Below are 26,834 nucleotides of genomic sequence, written 5' to 3' on the forward strand. Positions count from 1 at the left end.
GGCTGGGAAGAGTTGTAAGGAATTGTAAAAGTAAACAGTTTTTCTGCTGTAGCAATAAGCTCTGTGTAGAGTGTGACAAAGAAAGGAACAGTCCAAAGCTGCACTTGAGTTTGGAATACATCAAGTTCCAAGGCTGAAATACAGGGATAGACATGATACTGAAAGCTTTTCAGCTTCTGAGTGTGATCCTCAAATGCTTTAAAATGGAATATTTTGTAAAAAGGCGTTTTACATAGTAAATGTATGTGGTTGTGTAAGAGTATATTGCAGTGCATGGAAACTAAAGCAGCCCAAGTTACATAGGGGGTTCAATTTTGTTTGCTTTAATTTTTGATGCTACATTTAAATTTTGAATAATGCTCCTATATGTTTGCAGATTTCAGTTATTTCTTTTGCTTCTTTTCCTAATTAGAAGACATCACACCGTTGATCTGAAGATGAAACTGTTACACAGAGTCATTTCATTAATTAAGATTTTTGAATTTAGCAGCTCTATTGTTTCAGGGTAAGCTTGAAGAAATTAAACTCTTAATTATTTCACCTCTAACTATCAGAAGTAAGAAAAGAAAAAAGAAAAGGAAAGAAAAGAAAAGAAAAAGATTACTACATTGGAATATGCCAGTATTGGTGACCACGGAAAGTCTCAGTTGTAGGCGGGACACTTATTAATGCCTAATTATATATTGTATTGCATAATTTAGTCAGAGGACTTTACTCCCATTTTTTTAGATCTTACTAGTCCTTTCGAAGAAATTTATATGAAGAAAAGAAGAAAGGGTAGAATCCTTTGTCATCCTGAAATTTAAGCAGTTTTCCAAGAAATTATGTATTACTCACAATGCACCATATATAGCTTAGCAAATCAAAGATACATGGCATCTCTGCCATGTTGTCCTGCTCTCCTTTTTTTTTTTTTTTTTTTTTAATTTATTTTTAACATGTGACATCCCCAGGACAATTCTTACTGTCTCATGCAGGACAGGCAGGTATAAATCTTGCTTGGTTCCTTCATAGAAAAATAGATTTCTTATGTGAAGATCTCTAGATGTAATGTGGATTTGAAAACATTTTAAGAACAACAGGTCAACCTGTTCAGCGACTGAAGGAAACCATGTGAAGGAGCAGTGCTGAGCACTGTGCTGAACGACACACAGACGGGATCCTTGGAGTCTTGGACTGTGTTACAAAGCTTCACCAGCACAGATAAGGTTGCGGGGGTGTTGAAAATTAATAGAGACGTAGCTGGTGTAACTGGAGTGACAGAATCCTTGTCATGCATGCAGCAGTAGGAAGAAAAGCCATAGGAGGAAATCCATATTCAATTCACCTTCACAGAGGCAATCAAAGTATTTTGGCAGAAAGCCTCCTCCTACCAGCATATTTTAGTTTTTGAGGACTTTGCCAGCACAGTGTTCTGGTATTCCTGTTTAAGATTGTTTATGGCAGATGAGCTTGGAATCAGAACTTAAAAGCAATTCAGTTAATCATTATTGAAAACTTGTCTTCCTAGTCCTTATTTAAAAGAATTGCTAAGTTTGTGTGGATTTTTTTCATCTGTAAATTTCGTCATTGGAGAATAATTTGGCTTCTTCTGGCAGCTTGTGACTGACACTTTGTAGGGAGGAAAAAAGGATTTGTTGTAGTTAAGAGTAAACTCTTTGCTCTCATATTTTCAAGCCTGTCACTTTATTAAAGTTATTTAGCTTCTCATCGTTTTTGTTGCTGCTTACACCTGAGAAAAATGGGAGATGTTGAGGAAGATTTTCAGTGGAAACAGAAAAATAAAATGTACTAAGTGGGTGGTGATTCTCCCTCACATGACCAGAAGGAAAACAAACTTTGGCTTTTGACTGTGCTTGCTACTAAACACCCTGTCATAGTGTGTGAGGTGAGTCACGACTTGTTTATTTATAGCCACGGCCAATCAAAGCCGACCGATCTGAACTTCATTCAAGACCAGCAGCACTTAGGATGTCTTGTAAACATTTGCTCTCTGAGCAAGGAGCATTCTTCCTGGCAGTGAGCAGCACAGGTGCCTGGCCGGTGGCTCCTAAAACACAAAACGGACTAGAAGATCGTGTCCTGGATTATCTAGATTGGTAGAGAGAGAGAATTCCCTTTCACATCTGAAATGCCAGACAGTGAGGATCTGGGACAAGATGACAGGTACTGTACTTTGCTTGTGCTGGCCCTCCTGTGCAGTGCAGGAAGGACTGAGGCTTCATGTAATTAATCTGTGTGTACTCCTGTGTGCTCAGCCTGAGATCAGTTTTCTCTGCATTGTAACTAATCTTCTGCTTCTTGAGGGCTTTGCCTCTAATGCTAACCTTCTGAGGAGGGAAGTGTGAGTTTTAATGTCTGATAGAGGGTAAATAGAACAGCTCTGAGGTACTTGTTAAACTGAAGCAGAAGGAAAGAAAATACTATGTGGTTTCTACCTGGTCACTTTTCCTTTCAAAGCCTCAAAATGTCAGGCATGGAAATAGTTGAGTTGGAGCCATGTTCCTGAGAGAAGCCTAACTCATTTGTGTGAGATGGGGCACTGTGTCCCTTTGCGGTATGCCTGTCTTTCTGGAGTTCAGCTTTTATTTTAATTAGCTGATATAACCAACAGTCAGGACAAAAAAAAAGTAATTAGATCTAAAACTTGGTAACAATTTAAAAAATACCATTTTCTGAAATATGATCTAGCACATCCTATGAAAGAAATGCACTAATTAAATTTAGCCAAATACTTTTTAAAATAGATATTTGAAAAGTAGATATTATTGATGTTTGACTGTGACAGAATTTATAATCTAGATTTTTTAAAGTCCACATGGTTTTTCCATAGTCTTGATGCTAATCAAAATGTTGGCTCCAAAATGGTGTTAATTAAATACTTGATGTTGTAAAAGGAGCATTTGTCATGTATATAGAAGTAGATTCTTTTTTTCTTTTTAGAAGTTAGTGAACAAAATGCCAGAATATAGAGACAAATTCAAGAAATTAAGCAATTACAAGGATCAGGAGTGAGCATTTCATTATGGCTTTGGATTTGATTTCTTCTAGTTAAATCTGAACATTTATGTGGATGTTTTTCCAGTATGTTTGAGGTGAAATACGGGAGATAATTCTGGTTGTGGTAGAGCAGCACATTCAAGCACTTCCCCCTAACTGGATGGGCGTGGGTGAATAGATCCCCAGGGGCATAATTGGGTCTCTGCAGGGGTGGGGTCACCTACACATTTCCGTTTGCAAGGATATCTGGGTTGTGCCCTATATATATGGCATAGATTGCAATTAATTGTAGTTGCAGGGAGCATTTTTTCTTCTCTTAAGGAAATGTTGACTTGTTGCTGATAACCACCAAAGTGTTAATTGCTATTCTTTAAGAAATGTTTAGTGAGGTTTCCACTTCGTTCAGTTCTTTATTTTTCAATAAAGAAAAACTGAAATATGTGTGACTCCTTCAAAAAAGTTTTCAGCTTTGTAATAGTATCTAATTTATTTTGTTCACAATTCTTTCTCTATAAAGGCTTGCAGCAAACTTTGGCAGCTAAACAGAAGAAACGACACCCAAGGCTCTAAGACCTCTTTTTCTATCAAATTTGGGGGCTTTTGTTTTGGATTTGGAAGAAAAAGGATGAGCTTTTCTGAAGCAGTAACCTGGAAAAGCATAACAGAGCCTGCTCTGCCCATTTATCATTTTTGAAGCTACCATTAAATTAACTGACCCTGATGCTCATCCCTCATCCCTTTATGTCTTTGCTATTGAGCAAAAAGGTTTGAGAAAGTAGTTTAATCAAAAGGTTCCAGTTTTTTTCCTGAAATTAATTTGCCTTTTTGTCTTGGTCATAACAAATAGGATATAACTGGAGAACATTGCTAAAGGAGTGCTAATGAGGTTTGGTGGAGGTCAGAATATTTTGGTCCAAGTTAAACAAGAGGGAAGGAGCTATGGGACCTGTACAGGAGCAATTAATCTTAGAATTGCAAAATAAGAAATTGAAATGTAAATGCACAGATAATGGTGTAATTTTAAGGGCACACTGATCAAAGCTTCAGCTTGTATGTATTTAAAAAAGGAGAGCAGTAGTACTTTTGTAGAAGGTGTAGAATGAGCTTTGATCCCTGATTAGTTTCAGTGCACTGCCCTCTTTGTAGGCCCTTCTCAGATGCATGTACTTCTTACATCCTCTCTCCTCTTGAGTTCATGTCCTACTTCAGAAAAGATGTAATATTGTGTCACAAGTGTATTTCATGAACGTTGTTACCTCATAATTAAATATGTGGCATTGGTCAAGAGTCTGTTAGTCATACTGTGAATTTAAATGAAGAATAAGCGAAGGAACGGATGCACAAATACATCTTAGTAAGGCTAGCCAAAAAGCTAAGAGTTGTGAAGAGCATGTACCCACTCGTATCTTCTGTTTTGTTTTGGCACATGATCATGGATGGTAACAGATGAAGAACAGTGAGGAAATGTGTGGCCACAGGTAGAGGATTGAAAACAATTTAGCATAAGGAGATACTTTCCCTCAGTAATTCTTTATCATCAGGTCCACTACTGGTTTGGTGTAACACAGTATAATCTTTTTTTTTTTTTTTTTTTTAGTTGACAATTTGTGAGGGATCTCATAATAGTCAAGAATGTATAAAAGTTACTGTGAATATCAGTCCTGAAGTGGTGGAAGCACATGGCTTTAGGAATTCTAAGTAATGCATCAGAGTACTAAGTGAAAACCTACCTGTACAAGATACATTAAAACCATGGAAAAGAGTAAAAATGAAGTTTTGCACAGAAAAAGTTACACCCATCTTGTTAGGTAACACAGAAAGTAATTTTTAAAAAATACTCTTTTTGAAAATCCAGTTGAAAATCCAGTTTTCCCTTTTTTTTTTTTTTTTGTGCAGCTGCTCTGCACTTCAGGGAATACTCAGCTCATCTTTCCTAGTTGTTTGACTTTGAAAGGCCTTGAACTAGGAATATCCCAGCTGAAGAATGTGGAGGCTGGAAAGGAGGAAAATTAATTGATTTTGTGAAAAAGGACTAAAAGAGTTGTCATTGCAAGAGAAAAATAAATCCAAAAGACTTTCTTCCAAAAGCTGGGCAGATCTGTTTAAAGTTCTGCAAATGGAACTTTATGGTCTTGTTGCTTAGGAAGGAGTTTCCTTACTTTTCTGAACAAAAATGTCTCTTTTGTGTAACCAGTGTCTGTTAACATGGGAACCTGACCTGAAAGATCCCAGGCCTTGTACCGTCTTGGTAAAAGGACAACAGCCCATTGTAAATAGCATTATAGTCTTTGCTGAATAGAAAGCAAGTCAATGATGGTATTTACATGGCACTGAAACACTCTGGTTTCATGTAAAGAGATGTTTTTAAAAATCTACACTTAATGACTAAGTCATGAGTTTGGACTAATGGCACTTGACTGTCAGATCATGCTTTGAATGACCTGGAACTGCAGTAGTAGCTGGTGTTCTCCTCAGGGGAGCTGGGGGAACGAGTGCAGGTCAGAGGAGGGGTTTCCTGTGATAGCTGGCCTACCAGTCTGCTCACCAGAGTCTGTCAAGAGGAGTTCAACAATGAAATGCCCCAATTTAGGTGGAGTGTATTTTTGTTTGTTTTAGCAGAATATTCAGCAAAAAGTGACATCTAATACTATCTGCTGTGTTGAGGCACTTGTATACTGGAATCACCTTCAAAAAAAGCAGGAATTAACCAGTTTGTGTTTGGTCAGCTAAAGAAATACAATGCAGCTCCTTATTAAGACTTCATGAGATGACTGATGTATTGTGCATGAATAGAAGAGGTGAACACATGCTTTCCAGAATAAAATCCTGTTAGTAATGGGTCATTTTCTTTTTTTTAAGTAATCTGTTGGACTAGATGAATTCCCCTATCTCTTTGCAGAACCCTTCAGTGTATCTTTAAAAGAATAGGTTTGCTTTCATTTTCAGAAAACTTTGTTCTTGACTAGTAATATAAGCAAAAAAACTACCTTCATTTATAGGATTGATACTGTTTAGCAGGACACCAGTGATGAAATGTTCCCGTCAGCTGAAGAGAAGAAATACAGTTATGGCTTTAGTTCAACACACTGTGCAAGGAGTATATAGAGTCCGGGATGAAAGGTTGCTTATATGATGTTTTGTTGAAAGTCACGTGGCCTGACCAGTCTGTTGTGCAGTCCATTGAAAAAGGCACATCCAGCCTCAACAAATGCTGATGACTTAAACATATTTCTTGTACAGTAATATTAAAAAAAAAAAAAATCATCTTGGTCAGGAAATAAAAGGGGGGATGCATGTTACTGAAAGCTGTGAAGTAAGGTCTTTTTTCAGCTTTTTATTCCACACCTTCCCTTGGAAAAAAAAAAAAAACCAAAAAAACAGGAACAGCAAATACGACTGAACCACTGTTAAGAAAAAGCACAAAATTGAAGTGTCAGATGAGGATGGATGAGGCCAGGAAGAAAACACTTTAAAAGTTTGAGAAGCAATGTTGCACAGTATTAATTCATTTCGCTCTTACAAACAATGTATTTGAACTACTGGAGGTGTGGTAATTAAAGGAGTTTTTTAGATTGGGAAATGTTAGCTACTCTTTAAGGCTGATAGCTACATTCTCCAGCTTCATTTTAAAAACAAGATCTGTCTGTATATCTTAGAGATTCCAAGGGTGCCAAAGTCTCGGCATTGAAGGGATGGTCAAATGTGATCAGTTAAAGGATGTTATCCACAGTACTGCATGTTAGTGAGCCTAAATCTGTGCAGCTCATGTGGATTAGCAATGGGAAATAAGGTGCATATGGATATCTACAAGCTGGAGATATTTCTGTTAGAAAAGCTTTATAATATTTGTAGCAAAAAGGTTGTAGATGAAGATTCTCCCTGAAGTCTAAGAATGGAGTGTATTTGTGGATGCTTCCTGGTTTTGCTTTTTCTTTCAGTGACACAGCATTTTTTTGCGGAAGTCTTTGAAGCGAGGAGGATTTTACATGGTGTCCCAGTGATTCATTTAAATAGCAGGTCTTATTGACTTGGTCATGGCCACATGACACACATATAATTATTTTAGTATACTTAACGATTGCATATGATCCAAAAGTGGCACAGGATAGAGCAGAGTGCTACATAGTCACCTTTAAAATTAGCCACATAGGTCATTAAGATGCTGTGCTGTGAGTTTAGTGGTGCTGGCCATTCTGTCTTTCCACATAGTGCACATAACATTCACAAATGTGTTACATTGTGTTTTTGTAAGGCTAATCAATAGTGCATTGTGTTCCACCACAGTTCAATAGTAGATTTTAGAGGTTTTGCCATTTGTACTTTAATGCACTTAACTGTAAAATGTTCTTTTAACACTATTTTATATTTTGGAAAGAGAAAGGGGTGTTTATTTTCCTTTTCAGTATATGCCCTCCTGAAATTTATATGTAAAAAAAAAAATTTTTTTGCACAAACCTTTTTAGTCTAGATACTATTTTAAATTCTTTATCTCTGTACCTTAACAATTTAGAAGAAATATTTCAAAAACCTACATTTTTGTATAGGTCTTCAGGTATAAAATGTTTGCTTCAGAGAAAAACTGTATCATTATAATCACTCCCTTCTGCACTGTGGTGACTTCTTTCTTACAGCAGAAACCTGTGAAAGCTCTGAAAAGGTAGACCTGCTCGATTGGGGTGTGCTGACAGTTTGCACACTGCATTTCTCTTGGTTAAGTTTCAGGATGAAGTCCTGGTTGCTTGTTTGTCCTTTGATATCCAGATCCCTTACAGCTGCACCATTCTATACGTTCTAGATATTACTTTTTTTTAAACTACAAAATAGCCATATTACCTATATTTTGATTTACATATCTTTGGGACTGTAACTTTCAGTTCTTCCACCTTGGCTACTACATTCTAAGTTACCCTGAAAATTACAGAGGGCACAGGCTTCAAATGTGTGTGGTTACAGTTGAGAAATTAAGAGGGTTTAGAAGCTCTATAATTACTAACTCTATGTTTATGTGGGTGCAGTCCTTCCGATCCAGCACATCATGGTGTTCTCTGTCACTGCTGCAGTTCTGAGTAGCCTATCTGCATGAAGATACAGAGAAAACTGTGTACACATAATTAAAAAAAAATCCAGCACATCACGCAGAGATCTTTAAACCAGTAACATGAGATCTGCTGACCTTTCTGAGAGAAATGTGATGGGGCTTTGCTTGAACAGATGTCTAGCTACAAAAATGAGAGCATGACAGCATCAGTCATTTTTAGCGAATGTAATGCCACTGGCTCTTCTGGCCAGAGTTTGTGACTGTGATCAGTGGAAGCGTCTGGGTGGCAGAGTGTTTTGGGTAGGTTTTTTTTTACAATTACTAGGCAACAGTTTATATATTTGCTCAGTTATAGAAATGATGCAATAGGCAGTCAGAAGGATGTGAGTAATTTATTTTTTCTGAACACCCTCAACCTTACTGAGAGTAGTTTTAGAATGGAAGTGTAGCACTATATATCAAACTAAGGATAAGTGATGGGAGCATAAAATGTTATTCTTTCTAAATTATCCACAAAAGCCTTTGAAAGTATTCAGAGAGAGTTGGCTGCTTATCCCCAAAGGAGCACCCGGACAGCAGTCCCTAAAGCTGTTTTGGCAGGAAGTGTAGGGTTCACATTTAAGTCATGTATTAAGGTATTGTGAGTAATCCCACTAATATTATGCTAAAATACTTTTTGTGTTCTTGGTTGACTTACGTCATAGTCAGGCACTCCACTCTCATCATCTACATCACTTCACGTATCTTCTTTTTCCCTTTTTATCTTTAAATGTGATCATTGGAAAATTAATTTCTCTGGAGTATGCATCGTTGTGTGCCTGTTTCCTTTTGATCTAATGCAGACGTAATAGTTATCTCTGTTTTTACAGGACCATGACATAACCTCTCTGTGTTTGTGTACATACATTATATGTTGTACATACAACTATATGATGTACCTCCTTTCTTTCTCACTCCCCCTTCACCAGGATCTGTTGCTTCTCCCTTGTTCCAACTCTCTGGACTGTGGGTAACACTACCATTAAAGTGGGCTCAGCGTAAAAAGACAGGAAGAGCAGACATCACCACGGCTGGTAGTTGTTGGGAGGTGTGAACAAGAAGATGCAGCATGCGCATCTGGTTGTCACGCTGAAGATCAGCAAGCTGACTTTGTTACACCTCTAATTGCCTAAGATCAGAATAAGGCTTCAAAATAGTCCCTGGTGTTCCTTGTAAAATAGAAAATTGTAGCTATTGTAGAACTGACAAAGGTGTCTTACGATTTCTTGTGGCCTAGAAGCAACTGCCACGTATTCTTTTGTGGATCTCAGTAGTGGGTTTGCAATGTTTTGAAGGAAATTTCACCTGTACCATCCACTCTTCTTGCTTCTTGTCCATGCACCACATGTGGACCACAGGGCCAAAGCATATAGCAATATATTTTATTTTGCACTGCAGCTCATGCTTTCAACAGCTTGGCTAAAGAAAGCATCGCTAGCAACCAAGCAAAGCAACTCCAGAGAACTTTCCCTGCAAATGTGCACTTCTTCTTCATAATATGCATTTTATTTTGATTTGTTACTGGCTATCCCATTGTGCCTTGTTACATCTCCTCTTTAATCCATATCGTCTCTATATTAGTGGTTAGCATATGTGAAAATAGTTTGCATTTTTATTGTACTTTATGCTTTCATCTTTACTCCCCTCTCTGTTTTTGCTATTAGCTTAAAATTATTAAAATGAGTATCTACAATTGTCCTAGGTATTTCAGAGCTCTAATTTGATAGTAGGCATCAGGCCTGTTCATTTTTGCTTTGTGCTTCTACGAAGTTCTACTTTGATTGTCAACAATTTTAAATAAAGGGTAGGAATAAAAGTCTGTAAAAGGATTTTTTTATTCAGAACACTGTCATAATAGTAGTTTTCAGTACTGGAATAATTGGGCAGCTCTTAAGGCGTTTATTATTAGTGCTGTAGAATGGTTTACAAAACCTGGAAGCAGTGTTTCTTTAGGGGGAGTAGCCTATCCATAAAAATTGCAGTTCCCATAGGCCAAACCCCTTGTGTAATACTCTTCTGAAGCCACTAATTATCAGATATGATGGAAATTGAACTCTTTATTGTGGGTGGTATGCAGACAGAAAGTTCTGTGTAACATTGCTCATCCCTCCAGCTGGGTTCCTGCCGTGATCTCTGTGAGTTATGTTATGGTTTTATTTACATCCTCTGTCAGGAGCAAATATCTGCATTCGGTGCCTTGCATGGCTGGGAAATTGCGAAAGTCACCCAGCCCAAGACAGGGGACTCTTATCCTATGTATTTCAGGTGCACTGTTTTAAATAGTTCATTGTTTTTTGGTTTTTTTTTCAAAGGGGAGGAAAAAAACCCTGCACCCTGACTGTGTTGTAATGTAAGAGGAAATCACACCACTGCAACACTATAAACCCTATAATGCAGTCAGGAGCAGGGCACCAGTTCTGGGGTTTGGACTTCAATGAGCCCTACCCCGTGGCTGATGCCGCCGCTTCCTGCGGGTCGCGGTCCCCTCCGGGCAGTGTGGCTGTGTCACCTCCTGGCAGTGTGGCTGTGTCCCCCGCGCCTCTCCCGTCCCTGGCTGGTCCCCGCAGGGCTGTGCCACCACCTCGTGGCGGACGAGGAGAGCCGGGAGGCAGGCAAGGGTCTCCGCGGCGCATATTTGACCGAAATTGTGCTTTTTTACAAAAATGAGACTGCGGAGACGGTGTAACTGATAGGAGTCGGGAGTTTGATGTGACCGTCTGTGTGTCCCCTTATGGCTGTGCATCGACCCTTGTACAGTCATTTTTTCATAATGTAATTTTTATTTATCTTGTAATTCAATCCACCTGTGACAAAATATTGACTATTAAGGCAGTGATGGATTAGACATGCAATGGGTTTTACATGTCGGTAAAATGACCAGAGTTGCTCATGGCTGGCTTGCATTCACTGCGATCGACGCTGTCTGTACTCAGCAGTGCATTATGTGAAAGGTAACTCACTAAAGCTGGGGTGGAATTTACTTCAGATTCTCAGCGTTTGCACGGGGCTTCGTCCATTCTTTGTACCAGTTTGATTTGGCATTGACTGGCCTGTGTATGTCTTTACTATTATTTGTTGTTTCATAAAACAGCTTCCTTGTAGACGTTTTGTTTAGTCCACCAAGGTATATGATGTAACCATTTAAGCTCAGTATTGGATGCACTGATCAGCCCCAAATGTGATAGACACATATGCTTTCTCATGGTTGTCAGCAAATTCTTTGGTACAGGTTCTTTTTGGAGGGTATTATTTTATTAAAGTTACTGAACAGTCATAAGATAAGCTTTAGAAACAGTCCTTTCAATACAATAGAAAAACTAAAATTCAGTAGGAAAATGAATGTAAACAGCAAGACTTCAAGAGCAATTTCTTTTTTTCTAGGTTGGGTAGCAATTTCATCATCATAGTTTGCAGAACAAGATAAAAAATAGAAAAGAAAAAGCACAAGGATTATATGCATAAAATGAAATTTATTAATATGTATGGCCATCTGGTGGCAATGAAAAGTACTGTGTTATACTTTTTAAAGAAAAAATAATATTTAAAAACAAATTTGACGTCAGTTGCTTGATTTAGATGACAACTGTGCCTTGAACTCAATGTCTTCATATGACCAGAATGAATAAGCAGTAATTTTTGTATGGACTGAAAACTGCTACTACTGAACAGATTTTTTTTTAGTTAAAAATATTGAATTAGCTTAGTATAAAATACGTAGAAACAAGCACATGTGTCTCTAGCATATCAGCAGCCATTGCATTGCCAGAGGCAATGGCTTTACAACATGGTGTTTTCAACCAGTTTCAAATTTCATATGAGCTGTAAACAAAGTTGGGTATTTTTGTTTGTTTTACTCAGCTGGAAGGTCACCGATTCCAGTCAAGACTACAGACCCAGAATAAATCAGTGCATTTCAGACGCACTGATGAATTTATTTGTATTTCTTCAAGAAATGTCCCACTTTAAGGAACAAAACCCTGGCAAGGTAAGCACTCCCCAGTAAGATTAACAGTTCTATATTATTTAATAAAAAGGTGAGATATATTTATAAAACAACAGGTGAGCAAGCAAAAAAAAAAAAAAGAAAAGAAAATGTGCATTCTGATGCCTTCAGTCATGAGTTTCTGCTAACTTTTTTTTTTGCTTTGAAGAATATGGGTAGGTAGTCAGTGAGAAAAGCTGTTCACAATGAAGTTTATAGCAATACAGTCCATCCCCTTACAGCTGTTGGAACTTCACCGGTTATTCCATGGACTTTTTAAAGGAAATCTAAAACATCACAATTTAATAAAGACTTGAAAAAGCGAAGAAGTAAATAGGCCTGTTCCTAGGCATAAACATGGGTTTTTTTCACAAATAATTAGTTTTCAGGAATAGCTGCATGAAGAGAGTTCCTCATACTTGATTGTGATAATTTTTCTTCTATACACTTACAGTTGGTGATTTTCCCTTTTTTTACTGGTAAAAGGCTGAGCTGGAGAACCCAGTTCATGAAGAAGCAAGCAAGAGTAGGGCTTTTTTTCCTCCAACTAGGAAGAATATTATTATCTACTTCTAGTCAAAAGTGAAGCAGATTTTTTTTTCCAAAGAAAAATATAAATAATATAGAAGTATATTATGATAATAGTAGATTACATTTTTATATTTGTATTGCTAAATACAAGTTGAAGACTACGAGACTTTTTCTCCTCTTTTAATTTCTTTTCATTTTGCCAGAAAATCTTTCCTGAAAACAGGCCATTCAGAATTAGCAAATAGAAAGTATGTAGAACCACATTCAAATATTAGCAGTTTAGACTGAAAATACAGATGAGCAACAGGATGAAATACCTCTAGAAAAAAACCCAAATAAATTATATAAAGAGTAGTTGTATGTTTGGACAGTAAAGTTATATTTAAAAAAAGTTTATAGTGAAGTAAGGAAATGCAGTATCAGTAATGTGGTAACATGAGAGTAACTGCATGTTAAGAGATAGCTAATACTGGTTTAGAAAAGCTAATTTTGGTAGCATGTCTTCCCTTCTTTTCCCTGACCTCATTTTCTAAGCCATGTCATTATTTTTACTTCAATAATTAGAAGCAAATTAGGCAATAATGCTGTGTGCAAAATTTCTTCAAATTAACCGTTTTATTGCAATTCAGTTCCAAAAGCAAATGGATTCTTTCTGCAAACTTTGAACAGCTCCGTTGTGTACTCAGCACTGTGCAGTTGTGAAAGATGCACTGTTATGTCTCAGTCACCACAAAGGCCAAATCTCAAATTTTTTATTGAAAATTCGGCTCAGTCTTGTCATTAACAGAGGTGCTAGAGTAGCCAACAAGCATCACGAGATTGCTTGCCAGCATATGAGAGAAAGCAGTTTCACAAAGCAACACGACAGGGGAGAGAGCTGTAGGTAGGGGAAGGATGTTTTCCTTTGGTAAGCATACAGCAAGTATGCATTATAATATTGCAATTAGTGAGTTGGGTTTTTTCCTGCATATAAACCGTCCAGTCTTTTTTCATGCAATGAGGGTGTAATTTTAGCAGTAAACATGCACTCGTTAAAGCTTTACAGTAAATGAATAAAAATAGCAGGTTTTTAATGATAGAAGAGGGGATGCATCCTAATTATCCAAAATGGACTGTTTGATGCGTATTTTCACCAGAAGTGTTAAAAGTATTTCCCAGTTCTAAAAAACAACCTTCAATTTTGCCCTGCATTCCAGATTTCATTAGCATGCAACATCTTTCTTTTGCAAAATGATCTAATCATTTAAGTGGAAGTGTTAATGGTGAATTTTAATGTTTTTGCCAGTTTTGCCTACTAGTCTGCAGCATATGTACGTTTTTCACTGTCGTGGGAAGTTACATTCCTGGAGTTGTCCTCTCCTATGTCTTGTGTAAGTATGGTCTTTTTTTCAGTCATGATTAGTGTATGTGTGTATTGTTCATTATTTGGTCTCTGTATAGCGAGTATTTATTTATTTATTTATGTATCTGTTTACACACTGTAGCGGGTTTGGTTCTGTTCCCAGGCGGAAACACCAATTTAGTGTAGTGGTTTGGCCCAAAATATTCATTACTGTTTATCTTCTGTGAGATAAGAATTAGGAGAAATGCAAAGCAGGCACCAACTTTGAAAGAATATAAAGAAGTTTATTAACAGACCTAAAAGAAGGAAAAAAAAAATTATACCACACCTTCAGAACACTTCTCCTCCCCCCACCTTCCTCCCTTCTCCCACTGACAATGTAAAAAGACAACCCTTAAGATGTTCAGTCTGTTTACCACTTCCATAATAACCTTGTTCAGTCCATTTAGGAAGAGAAGTCTCTTCTTACTCGTGCTATAAAAACGTTATCACAATGAGACAGCCGCCCACTTCCAAATAACTTTGTTCAGTCCATTTAGGAAGAGGAGTCTCTCTGCTCGCATGTGAGTCCCTTCCCCCAACTTGCAGCTTTTCCCACAACTGCTTTTGAGGGTCCACTCTTGAAGGTTTTTGGGGTGCAATTTTAAAGTCGAGCCATTCAGAAACAAAAGTTCTCTTCACCCATCTCTGGGAGCATTTCATCTCTAAGAACAGAGGCCCTTCTCCTTCCCTGGGAGCAAAGGGTCTTCCTCATCTTCATCTTTAGGACTATCTCTGGGAGCATCTCTAGGAACTGAGGTTTTCTCCTTTCCCATTTGGAGCAAAAGTCCTCATCTGGTCCATCTCTCCCTGTCCAAACTTCTCATGAAATTACAGCTGCGTCAGCATCTGCCTATCTCAGCGTAGGTGCTTTTGCTCACAAGTACAAGTTGAACACTCCACCCCCCATGCCTTCATGAAATTACAACGGGTACTCTGATACTTCATAGTTTTACAGCAGAATTTCAGCTTTAAGCATCTCCTCTTTCTCTTCCCTCAGGTTTTCAGCTCTTCACAGCACTAAAAGGGTTAATCTCACCTAGGCCTTGCAGCTGGAATGTGGCTTATCGAAGTGGAGAGGGGGGGGGAGCCGAGCCGCTCTGGCTGCCCACAGCCCTGCTGTGGGGGGTTCCATGGCTGGAACAGGTCCATCGGCTCCAGGATGGCCGTGGTTTGGCCCAGCCTGGCCCAAGCAGGGCCTGGGCCGGGCCTGCTGGCCCCCGCACGGGGCCCACAGCCACCTGTCCCAGCACTGGAAACGAGAGAGAGCTTGGGGGGGAGTTTGTCTATTCTTAAGTGTGGATCACAGAGGTGGTCACAACTTTAAGTGGCTTACAGAATTGTCCATATTCAAACTGGCCAGCTGATAGGTTCTGTCAGGTCATAGGGGAAGCTGTAAGAAGAGCATCACTTCCGAGACTCAGCTTGCTAACCCATGACACACATACATGCAAGTTTGCAGAGGACACCAATCTCTGTGGTGCAGTTGACAAGTCTGAGGGACAGGATGCCATCCAGAGGGACCTGGACAAGCTCAAAAAGTGGTTTCCTGGGAATCTCATGAGGTTTAACAAGACCAAGAGCAAGGTGTTCTACCCGAGTCAGGGCAACCCCCAGAACCAGGCTGAGGATGAACACATCAGAGCAGCCCTGCCCAGAAGGACTTGGGGGTGCTGGGGGATGAGAGGCTGGACATGACCCAGCACTGTGCACTCACAGCCCAGAAAGCCAAACGTGTCCTGGGCTGCATCCAAAGCAGCGTGGGCAGCAGGGCAAGGGAGGGGATTCTGCCCCTCTGCTCTGCTCTGCTCTGGTGAGACCCCACCTGGAGTCCTGGGGGTCCCCAGCACAGGAATGACAGTTGAGTCCAAAGGTGGGACATGGAGATGATCAGAGGGCTGGAGCACCTCTCTTGTGAAGACAGGCTGAGTGAGTTGGGGATGTTCAGCCTGGAGAGGAGAAGACTCTGGGGAGAGGCCTTTCAGTTCCTGGAGAGGGCTTCTAAGAAAGCTGGGGACAAACATTTGAGCAGTGCCTGTTGCAATAGCACAAGAAGTAATGGTTTTAAACTGAAGGAGGATCAATTTAGATTAGATATAAGAGAGAAATATTTTACATTTTTTTGTCATATGGAAGTCAGCTTACGAGTTTTTTCAGTGTGTTGATTCTGGCACAATGTTGCATAGTCATGTTTGTCAGGTCAAGATATCAAAATCAGGCTAAGTCAAGGTAATGATAAATGTTGTAATGACCACAAATCATGTCTTACTGGTAGTAAAAAAGATGTCAATTGATATGAATATAATGGTATTTTCCTGATGAGTGGGAATGGCTCCTGAAAACTGGATTTGACCTTAGAAGTGTCTGACATGGGCATTTCACAGTGCATTTTTATGTAAAACTAACTGTATTATGTAAAATTAGTAGTTATCTTATGCAAAGGCATTGTTTAAGCTTTATTGAGTGACTTCTTGTACAGCAATATTTCAATACCTTTTTTTTCTTTGTCTTCATTTTTATCACAGTATTGTGTGCCTTTTTATGTCCCTTCCTTAAGTGCAATGAATTTGGACAGAAACTGTGCAGCAAAATAAAGGCTGTTCTGATGAAACTAGATTTTGGAATAGTGGAATATATCAATCAGAAGAAAAAAGAGAGATCTGGTGAGTAATTAATTATAGTCCCAAGTAATGTATTTCTTTATGCAGAGCATTTTATTCACCTTGCAGACAGTTTGGTTTGTCCTGAGAAGCCAACTGTAGAGATACTTCTTGCTTTGAACCTGGCTACTGTTATTAGCTTTATAAGGAGTGACAACATATGTCAAATATCTGGGTATGATGATAAGAAAATTACTACTTCATGGAAAGAAACAAGGCAAGCTCTTTGTGTGTGATTAGATGTACTGCTTATAAATTTTCAGAAAAAAACTACTTGCTGTAAGCTTGCAATGCTTATCTCTGTTTAGATAAGGCAAACTTGCCCAGGAGAGAGACTCACTCAAGAGTCTCAAAATAAGTACATAACAGAATTTTCAGTAAGAGACCAAACTCTGTTCCTGTATCTAAATCCACCTTGGTTTCACTCCCTCCAGCAAAAAGAGTTTGTCTTCTTCTCCAAATACTCAATAAGCATATAAGAATTGCCACAGGATAGCAGCTACAAATTAATCAAAGTTTATAGGTAGAAAGGGAAGAAACCAATTTAAAACAAAATTTCACGTATCTCACCTGAAATCTTTCTCATACTGCAAACTTTTCGATTTTAAGCAATAAAGCTATTTCAAGAAAAATATGTATATGACCAGTGTTATCTTTAATTTGTTCTTTGTGCATGCTCCAGTTTTGGTAATTAAACCTTTGTAGTGTAGTCCCACTATTTGCAGGTAGCCTACACTTTTTAATTAGTGCTACGTCAGTAGACTTAATATCTGCTTTAAAACATGCGTTTCTTGTAACCATTCATCATACAATGAGCTGTTCCTAGACCCAAGGAGAACCACCCTGTGTCTTTTCCCCTTCCCTTACATGTAATGTGATAGTTATTGGAAATAAGTTATAATGCATTGGAAATTTTCTTTCATGCATTATTCTACTTGTTCAGTTTTTAAGTGAAACTGGCAGAGGAAAAGATCAGACTATTGTTTAATACAATTCACAAGCCAGCACTGGGAAAATGGTTGAGGTTAGATGCATTCTTTCCTGCATCTCATCCTCCAGTTTAATTTAGCCCAGACAAGTTCCCTACCTTGCTTTGCCCCTTGGGTTCACCACATGGATTCACAAAACCTTGTGGTGACACAAGAGAGAAGAGAGCATGTTGCAAGAAGAGGCAACCAAGAACACTATGACTGTGTTTTTCATTTTATATTGGTTTAAAAGATTCTCAGACAGAGGAGGCAAAATTTGTATCTCTGCTTATCTGTAAAGAGCAACATTGTACCAGACTTCAGAGGATGCTTTGTAGGCCTATTTGCATATGACCGTGGATGCAGGGTAAGTGGGTGCTGGTAGAAGAAGAGGTTTGTGAATGAAGATTACGTGTAACTATCAAGAAAATTGCATGTTCTCCTGTAAAAGTAATGTGGTGGGATAGCTACACAGCCTGTTCTAAAACCAATTGCACCTGTGCATTGTACCAGCAGTGTAGTCTAAAAGAGAGATGTAAATTGCCAGGGCAGACGACATTATGGTGAGCAACAGAGACTCCTGGAGGAAGTACAATGCAGGTAAATAGATCTATTGGAATGTCCTCAGAATAACATTCTCTCTGCCACTTTGGTTGCTGTATTTTGATAAGCAGCCAGTCTCTGAGTCAGGCTTGTTTTCCTGGTAGCATAGTACATAAATGATGCACTGTGTCAGCAGGTGGAAGGTTATTGTGCTACACAAGCTGTGTGACAGAGAACACACACTGAACCTGGAAATCCATTTTCATGAGTAGGATAAAAAATATATCTTTTTTCTTTCAGAAACAGCAAAAACAAAACCCACAGAAGATGACAGTGAATTAGACATATCAGCTCTATGTCCCAAGGTGACTTTTTTTCAGTCAGCCCTGTCTTGCTTTTAAAATCTATATAGATAATGAGAGACTATCTAGATTGCTGTCTGTTCTTCTGTGGAAGACTTTAAGCTCCCCAGGAGGCCGTGTTCCTGAACTAAGCAGTATGCTTTAGACGATTCATTGTCTCCACCTTTAGCCTTATACTAATTAACCTACTGTATTTGTGACTTCTGGCCTTCAAGGTAATGGTTTCTTTGGCCTACTGAGCTAAGAATGTGTTTATTTTGTATTGGCTGTAGAATGATTACATTAGAATTTAATAGCAAAGGTGGTTACTTTCATTTGCAATAGTGAAATTGCAGTTGATTTTTATCAAGTTAAAATACAAAAGGGAAACATTAATGGAAGACCTGTGTAATTCGTCAGATATTTTTGTAAATGCTTGTTTAATAATTTTCAGTGACAGTGCAAATAGGTATATTATCTATAAAATCCTTCTACATATGTATGAGAACACTCAAATATCTCATTTTTCTCCTAGTATTCTAAATGACTGTATGGCAAAGGTTTTTCTGTTATAATCAGAATACCGGTTGATAGAAAAAAATTCATCTTAATAGGAATTGCAGTAGTTGATCAGTAGTGTATAAAGCCTGACTTTGACAGTGATTGTTTTGAAGGTGGTTTTCTGCTGTGGAAAAAAAAACCTCCAAAAGAAATATCCCATGGGATAAAAATTCATAGCTGACATACCTGAATATTGTTGAATAAATTGGTAAGGGATAATGGGTTTTTTGTTCAGCTAATTTTTGATGGTCTTACAGATATTGGGCTGTTTTTCTGGTCCAAGTTTACTCGTTTCATTACATTACGCGTATTTCGTATTTGCAGGCTGATTCTGCTTTCATGACAGTAGGATTACTTTCAGAATGAAAAACTGGAATTTTCTATGCTTCTTTAGTATAATTGTGGTGGTCAACCAGTGTCAAACCTCCACATTACTACAGCTTTTCGTTATTACAAAGAGGGATGCTTCACTTCTAAGGATTGTATACTATTTTCATGTTTCTACAGTTAAAGCTTAAATAGGAGGTGATTTGTGTTGCTATGACATACAAGAGGGACTTTTTTCAGTCTGTAAGCATTGGCTTTCTGTAGTGTGATTTTTTTGAGTATAAGAATACCCTGTATGGGACTGTTTTTTGTGTAGGTTAGCCCTGCAATTGTTGCCAAAGAGCTGTCAGTGTCTGACACAGATGTCTCAGAAGTATCCTGGACCGATAATGGGACCTTTAACCTATCCGAGGGGTATTCTCCACAGACAGACACATCTGATGGTATGTAACAGCCTCATCTGTATCATCCATGGATTCCAGTCGTGCAGATTACCTCAAAACGATTAGACAATTTGAAGGCAGAAGGTTTCGGGGTTGTTGTTTTTCCCTCTGAAATGAATTTAGGGTTCATCATAGTGTTTTGTATAGTTTTGGGTACATCTTGTGTAACAACTGTCCTCATCTTAAAAATGCTTTTGTGGGTAAGCTAAGCAAAGAAAAGCTGAGGAAGAAACAGTGAATACTCTTGACTTGTTAAACAGCCAATTAAAGAAAGTATTACTAGGTTTTACTACTAGAAATGAAGACAGCCAGCAATGAGCCTATGAAGACTTAGACTCGGAAAAGATTCTCAAGCACTTGGCTTGATCCTGACCAGAAAAAAGTTTTTACTTTTTACAGACTAAGCTATCAGTAAACACTTTGCAGGAATAAAGATTAAGGACAGCAGTAGTTTGGTGTAGTCTTACCTGTGGATCTGTTGCTCTGCTCATCTTGCATTTCTCCTAGGAAAAGTTCACTGTAAATGGCAAGCAGGATGATACTACAGGCCAAATCAGTAATTGAAATTATTTTTCTAGTATTTCAAGTTGTAAATAGACAGCACTGTATGATCACAGAACTGTAAGTTGTAAAGAGCAATTGCCATTCATCTCATTCATCTTCCTATCCAAAGCAGGTTCAAAGCTGTTCATTGAAGCTTTATGAAGTTTCTCAGGGCTGCGACCATTTGAATTCTGATCACCTCCAGTTGTAGAGATTCCGCAACTTCCCTGGAAAGCCTTTTTTAGTATTTGCTTACCCTCATGATGAAAAGGTTTTTTTCTTGTAGTGAATCAAAATTTCCCATGTTCCAGTTTGTGTCAGTTTACTCTGATCTTTTCACTGTGCACTGTCTAGAAAAGTCAGGCCCATCTTCTCTCTACCTTCCCATTCAGTAGTTAAACTGATTCCCACTTTGCCACCTTCTCTTGGGGCTGAACAAGGCCCATTCTCTCAGCATCTACATACTACCGTTCTCTAGCTCCCTAAATAATCATGCTGGCCCTCCAGGGGACTCAGTCCTGTATGCCATTGTCTGCCTAGAACTGGAGAGGTCCAAACTGGGCAAAGTACTTCAGTGTGCACTGTCAGTTGCTGAATAGAGGAGGAAAATCCCTTCCACTGACTTTCTGCCTTCAATTTTGCTATTACAGCTCAGTGTGTGATCAGCCTTCCTTGCTGCAAGGGCATACAACTGACTTGCTGCCCACAGATCTTCTTCTGGAAAGCTGCTTTCTGTCTTGTTGCCCCAAGCCTGTACTGCTGCACAGGTTATTCCATCTCAGATGGAGGATTTCACGTCTGCTTTTGGTGAATGTCACAATGTTCCTTTTCAGCCTGTTCCTTTATACAGCCTGTTGAGGTCCCTCTGAAGGCATCCTGACCTCCAGAATATCAAATACACCTGCCCCACAGCAGTTCCTTTCTGCCCATGAACTTGCAGAGTGCACTCCATCCTGTCATCCAAGTCATTAATAAAAACCTTGAGCAGTGCTGGTTTCAGTCCCTGTGACAGACACCAATAACCAGCCTCCAGCTGCACCTTGTGTTGCTGATGAAGCCTTTGACCCTGGCAGTCCGGCCACTTTTCCACCCACCTTACGGTTCCCTTGCCCTGTTCGCTCACCAGCTTGGCTGTAAGGATCGTGTGAGAAACTGTATTTAAAGCCTTGCTAAGTGAAAAATAAACAAGATAACTCTTCCTCCCCATGAAGCATTTCAGCAAATGGGACATACACAAAAGTGCAAGACCAAATGGGATCCATCTGAGGACTGGCTCATCTGTCAAAGCTCTGTGCATTCGAGCCACCACTCTGCGTACAGCACAACCCTTCCTCCTCATCTTCCCAGCCTGTCTTTCCTAAAGAAAATGGAGAAAATTACATATGAGTCATTTTTAGGATTTATTTCCTTAACCCTTATGAATGCTCCTACGACAAGGTCCTATTGCTTGTTTTTCATAGAAAGTAAGTTCAAACTGATTTTTTTTTACCCTCTCATTCAAATACTTGATGAAAGTATTCTCTTGTGCTTATTTAGGCCTCTTCCACAGGCCATGTACTCCACGGTATGTTTTACACATTTCTAATAACAAATATTGTCTCGTTCATTAATGCAAATGTTAAAATGTAATGTTTTAATTGATTACATCCTGCTTTTTATCCTCTTGAAAACATGATACAGTTCTGATCATCTGTAGAGTTTCCATCTCTTGTTTCCTTTTTAATGCAAGCATTGGCCAAGAAAGGAAAAAGAAAATTTTACATTGGTTTTATATATTTATTTAAAAAGATGAACATTCTTTTTTATTATTCCATATGCATGTTAAAAGCTTGTAACACATCCTTACATGCTTACATACTTACATGTATTGTGAAGAAAAATAAATATTATAAATTTTAGGGCTTTATGTGGTTGGTATATTTAGAAATAGCTGTGCTGAAGATTTGCATGGGTTTTTTCATTACAGATAGATACCAGAAAAAATTAGCTTTAGAAATTATTTTGTTCAAATAGTTAAGTTGATACCAGTTGATTTGTGGTGCTGGATTTATGACCTCAAAACCATTTTGTTTTAGATTTCACATAATGCTCTTTCTAGTTGAGACCTACTAGAGTATGGATTAGTAAATGTATTCAAAGGAACACTTACTAATTGCATTTTTACATGTGACTGTCTTTTTGGGAAACCTTTTGTGAGTGCTAACACTGTTTTCTTCTGTTAACCCTGTAACAGATTTTGACCGACCTAGTGATCATGAAGAAGCTTTCGCTAGAGATCTTTTAGAGTTTCCCTCTTTAGAAAATGGTGCTGGCACAAATGATGACGATGACTCAAGCATCGGTTTGCCCACCCAGCAAAAACGAAGGAAAGAGCAAACAGGTGTCAAGGTGGATCACGCTTCCAGACAGAGTAAAGAGAGACCATCCACTGCAGGGTTGTCCTTGCCTTTGACCAGTGACCAAACCTTTAATTTAATGAGTGGAATTGCTGGTGACGTCATCACGGCAGCGGTGTCTGCTGCCATCAAAGACCAGCTGCAGTCCCTACAGCAAGCTCCCTCACAGGCAGCGCCCAGTTTGAGCGAGGAGACAGACACAGAGGAAGCTGATGATTTCGAACTGCTTGACCAGTCTGAGCTAGAGCAGATTGAGAAAGAATTGGGACTTTCACAAGGCCAAGAAGCAGAATCCCAGGAAAAGAAAAAGTCTTCAGGCTTCCTTTCAAATCTGCTTGGAAGTCATTAACCTGGAAGCTATAGCTGGTTACACAGAAGAAATTAAACATAAAACAGAAAAAAAAAAAAAAAAAAAAATTCTGAGCTGTAAGCTTTAACTATCCCTTTAGATGTGTTGTAATAATTTCCCTTACGCAGAGTGAATTAACTGGATAAATATCAGCTAATACTGATAGTTTAATGTTTCTGGTAGTTATACCTCAATGTAATAGCATGGAAATGAATTATCTATCCACTGTTTGGTTGCAGATGTGTGGCGGAAGTCAGTTGTTAAAAACAGTTTGGGGGAGAGGTTTCTTTTATCTTTTTTCCAACTATTTATTTTGGGGTCCTGAGCCAAATTCTCGATATCGACAGTTTATTTACTCTAGTTTTCCAATCAGGTAACAAATTAATGACTCACATTGTGAGGGCAAGTTATCAGAGGACTGCAGTGAGATTATAACTACATCTCACCTCCTTCAATCCTACCAAAAAGTATGGATCCCTGCAGTTAGCATTATGTGTAGTTCATCTACTATATATGAAACACATTAACGGGCACAACTCGAGTTTAAATATGTGTGCAACACTATAAAAACCCCTTGATTTCATACTTAAAACCTTTGAATTATTTTGGATATGGTGATGCATTTCCAAGTTTTTTGCTGTTATAGGCCTGTAGAATTGTAAAGTGGCATGTTATATGACTGACCACCTGCTGTGTTCCTTGATGGAGTCTGGTCCTTGGCAGTATTGCCCATGTGAAGTCAGCCAATGAATTTTATGTTTAAAGTTAATATTGTGTAAACTGAACAACCTTTTTGGGAGCACGTGAGGGTAGTTATTGTTTGGAGTAAAGATTAGAGATTAGAGATTAAAAAAAGCATAAAGGCTTTTTAGGTGCCACTTCCTTAATTTGAGATTCTGTAGGTTTTGGTTTGGCTTTTTTTCCCCATGATAGCTGCTTCCACTTGCAACAAAAGTTGTGTTGCAAGCTGAATATGTTAAGATACTTAAAAGTATTTGGTGAGGTCAGTTGCTGGAGAAGACACTCAGAATCTTCTTCTTGGCATGTAATTTAAAACAAAGAAGAACTTGTTTAAATTATTTGCCGGTTTAAAGTCCACATATGCTGAGTGAGTGGCATGGGATCTCAAGCAGATAACTTATTTTTCTAGGGCTTTTTTGTTCACCTGTGACAAAACTGCACTGCAATACCAAGCAATAGTAATCCAAGAAATAGGAAGAAGTAAAGCTAGTTTTTCTAATGTGATGTAAACCATTAGCCAAGTTGAGGGACCATGTCAGCTGCTACTACTGCTCAAGTAAATTTCCATTTGCTGGCATTTGAAGAGGTGAATACTGTTATCTTGGACCCTCAAAAAGTACAGCAACAGATGATAAAAATCTTCCACTAACATATATGTGTAGGTAAACCTGTGTTTGAAATTAACTTCATTTTGTATTTTTTTTCCTTTTGAGGTGAAAAAATAGGCAGATGGCCAAAAAGAGTATAGCAAAAGAAAGGATGCTGAGATTTTTTGACACTAGCTTTATTGTTGCATGTGCTTTTTGTGTCAGTAATGCATATTGACCGTGTTTGCTGTCCTTTACCAGTAAAAGGGTAAGCCTGTGCCTTCATTATCAAACACATTATGAAATAAGTGGATGCTGGATATAGATCCCACAAGATGCAGCTTTCAAAATTACAGTATCTCAACACCTGAGTTTCTGGAAATCATTAGAAAACATGGCCCACATCACTTCCACAGCATTGGTTGTGAAGTTTCTTCTTCAGCTTTCACCAGCCTGTCCTTCTCATTTGGAAAAAACAAATAAACAAAAAAACCAAACACCCGACCAAAATTAAAAGAAGCTTTTGTTGGAACATCAGTGAGTTTAAAAAGTTCTCAGATGACTTAGAAGCCTCATTTTCTTGCTGCATGTTTAGGACAATCTGTACAGTTAAAAAGAGTACAAATCCAAGTTGCTGATGAAACTTTGTAGGACACTCAAACAACTATGTGCTTCCTTGTCCAGGAGTACTGGTGCCAGAAGGGGAAAACAGGCTGCAGGACAGGGAGAGGCGGGAGGGAGGGAGGGAGCAGTCCTTCACAGGCTTTTCTGGAGAAGATTTGCAGGACAGACTAGCTGGCTGTCAATGGTGGCATTGTAACAGCGTGCACTTTATTATTGTTTTATGAAGAATATTTGTGGTTATAAAAGTATGTAACACAGGGGCACTCTTCTAGAATAATAGATTAGATCAGAAGGAAATGCAGTTGGAGGAGTTTCTCAGACTTTTTGTGAATTACCCATTTTCTGGTTTCAAGATAGGTAAGTAGATTGATTTTTCTCCAGTACGAGTCACATTTCTTTTCTCCCAGAAAGAAAAAAACAACCAAAACTTGAACAAGTAAATCACTAAAGTTAGGGACATAGTTGCTTAGTTGAGTGTCTTTAGAATTTTTTTTCCGCTGTCATGGTAGTCAATTACATTCAAGCCCCTAAATACTGTGTAATGGGAAGGATGTAATTCTGTAACATTTAATATTCTTCCTCAGGTAGTGAAAAGACGTCTAATTTTCTGCAGGAAATAATCCCTTCCCTCCCACACAACCACATGAAAGAAGCACTTTGCTTGGATACAATACATTCCACTGCCAGCAGTTCGCCAGCAAAACACAAAGAAAATGTTTCTCTCCTTTGTGGATCCTTTCCACACTGCCTTCAGTTGGAAATCCCTTGAGAAAACTTCATTTTGCTATATTATAGCAGCAGCCACAAAATAGCAGTTCCTTAAAAATTCCTGTCACAATGGTCCACAGCGTCTTTCTTCCTGAGAATGGTCGTCACCTTCCAATCCTTCAAACTGGATGCATGGGCAGGAAGACAGGGTATAAGACAGTACATAGCTCTGAAACATGCAGTTTTTCCATGGAAAGCCTGCTTGCGTGCGATTTCCAGTCAAAAGGCACACGGGCAGCGTAGAGGGCAGGGTGTGAGGCAATGCCGTGGGGTAACAGCGTGTGATCCTGCCCTGGGATCAGTACTGCTTGTGTTGTGTGTGTGCTCTTACCTGGCAGTAAAGGGCTCACCCTCCTGTGCCTTGCAGTGGCTTCTTCATGCATCCTGATGGAAGAAAACGACCTATGTCAGGGCAGGGATGCAGGTCACTCTTCTGTGCTCGGAAAATTCCCCCTTGTGTCAGTACATGTGAGTGACAGGATCACCATCTGATTGGTGGCCTTAGGTGTCAAATCTAGTGCAAAACCGCCCGTTTCCAGCACACAGGGTTTCCATGTGTATGTACCACACACCTACTGACCATTCTTCTGTTTGTTAGTGGAAAAAATATACTATTCTATGCAGAGGAAGTTAAGTAATTGTAACCCAAAGTAACAGGATCTGAAAAGATACTCGTTCTACTTGTTCTGTGTTTGTTCTGCACTTTTTCCAGGCTGTCCCAGCCTTCTGAACAAAGTCCCTGTAGTCTCCATGTCTGTTCTCAGCACATGAGCGGCGTCGCGGTCTGTGAGTAACCCCCACCCGGGCAACCAGAAACTGGAGAATTACAAAATGTCCGTATTTAAGTATTCTGCAGCACTTTACCTGCCCGATCACTGTTTTGTAAACATGGAACTATTATATTGATTGTTTTAATAAATATGTGTTAGTTTTTATCTTTCATAATCTCATCGTGTGTTTGCTCCCAGAAATGGAAAAACCCTGTAGCAACAAACGGGGTGACCTTATCGCT

The 26,834-nt window shown here is 38.8% G+C and overlaps 1 protein-coding gene across 2 annotated transcripts in view; it reads left to right on the plus strand.

Moving 5' to 3' along the window:
- The window catches only part of RETREG1 (reticulophagy regulator 1), a 65,787-nt gene extending 39,025 nt beyond the window's left edge, over positions 1 to 26,762 (plus strand). The window contains exons 1-7 of one of the 2 annotated variants that reach the window (XM_032117695.1): positions 1,967 to 2,166; positions 11,936 to 12,062; positions 13,876 to 13,960; positions 16,497 to 16,634; positions 18,443 to 18,507; positions 19,688 to 19,814; positions 22,591 to 26,762. In XM_032117695.1, coding sequence (XP_031973586.1) covers positions 2,132 to 2,166; positions 11,936 to 12,062; positions 13,876 to 13,960; positions 16,497 to 16,634; positions 18,443 to 18,507; positions 19,688 to 19,814; positions 22,591 to 23,102 — 1,089 coding nt within the window. In that variant the 5' untranslated portion in view covers positions 1,967 to 2,131 and the 3' untranslated portion in view covers positions 23,103 to 26,762. Of the gene's footprint in view, positions 1 to 1,966; positions 2,167 to 11,935; positions 12,063 to 13,875; positions 13,961 to 16,496; positions 16,635 to 18,442; positions 18,508 to 19,687; positions 19,815 to 22,590 lie in introns of those variants that run through there. The other variant, XM_032117686.1, reaches the window with a different exon arrangement.
- The last annotated feature ends 72 nt before the right edge of the window (positions 26,763 to 26,834 follow it).

This window comes from Corvus moneduloides, chromosome 1 (genome assembly GCF_009650955.1).
Source record: "Corvus moneduloides isolate bCorMon1 chromosome 1, bCorMon1.pri, whole genome shotgun sequence".
NCBI classification, from domain to species: Eukaryota; Metazoa; Chordata; class Aves; order Passeriformes; family Corvidae; genus Corvus; species Corvus moneduloides.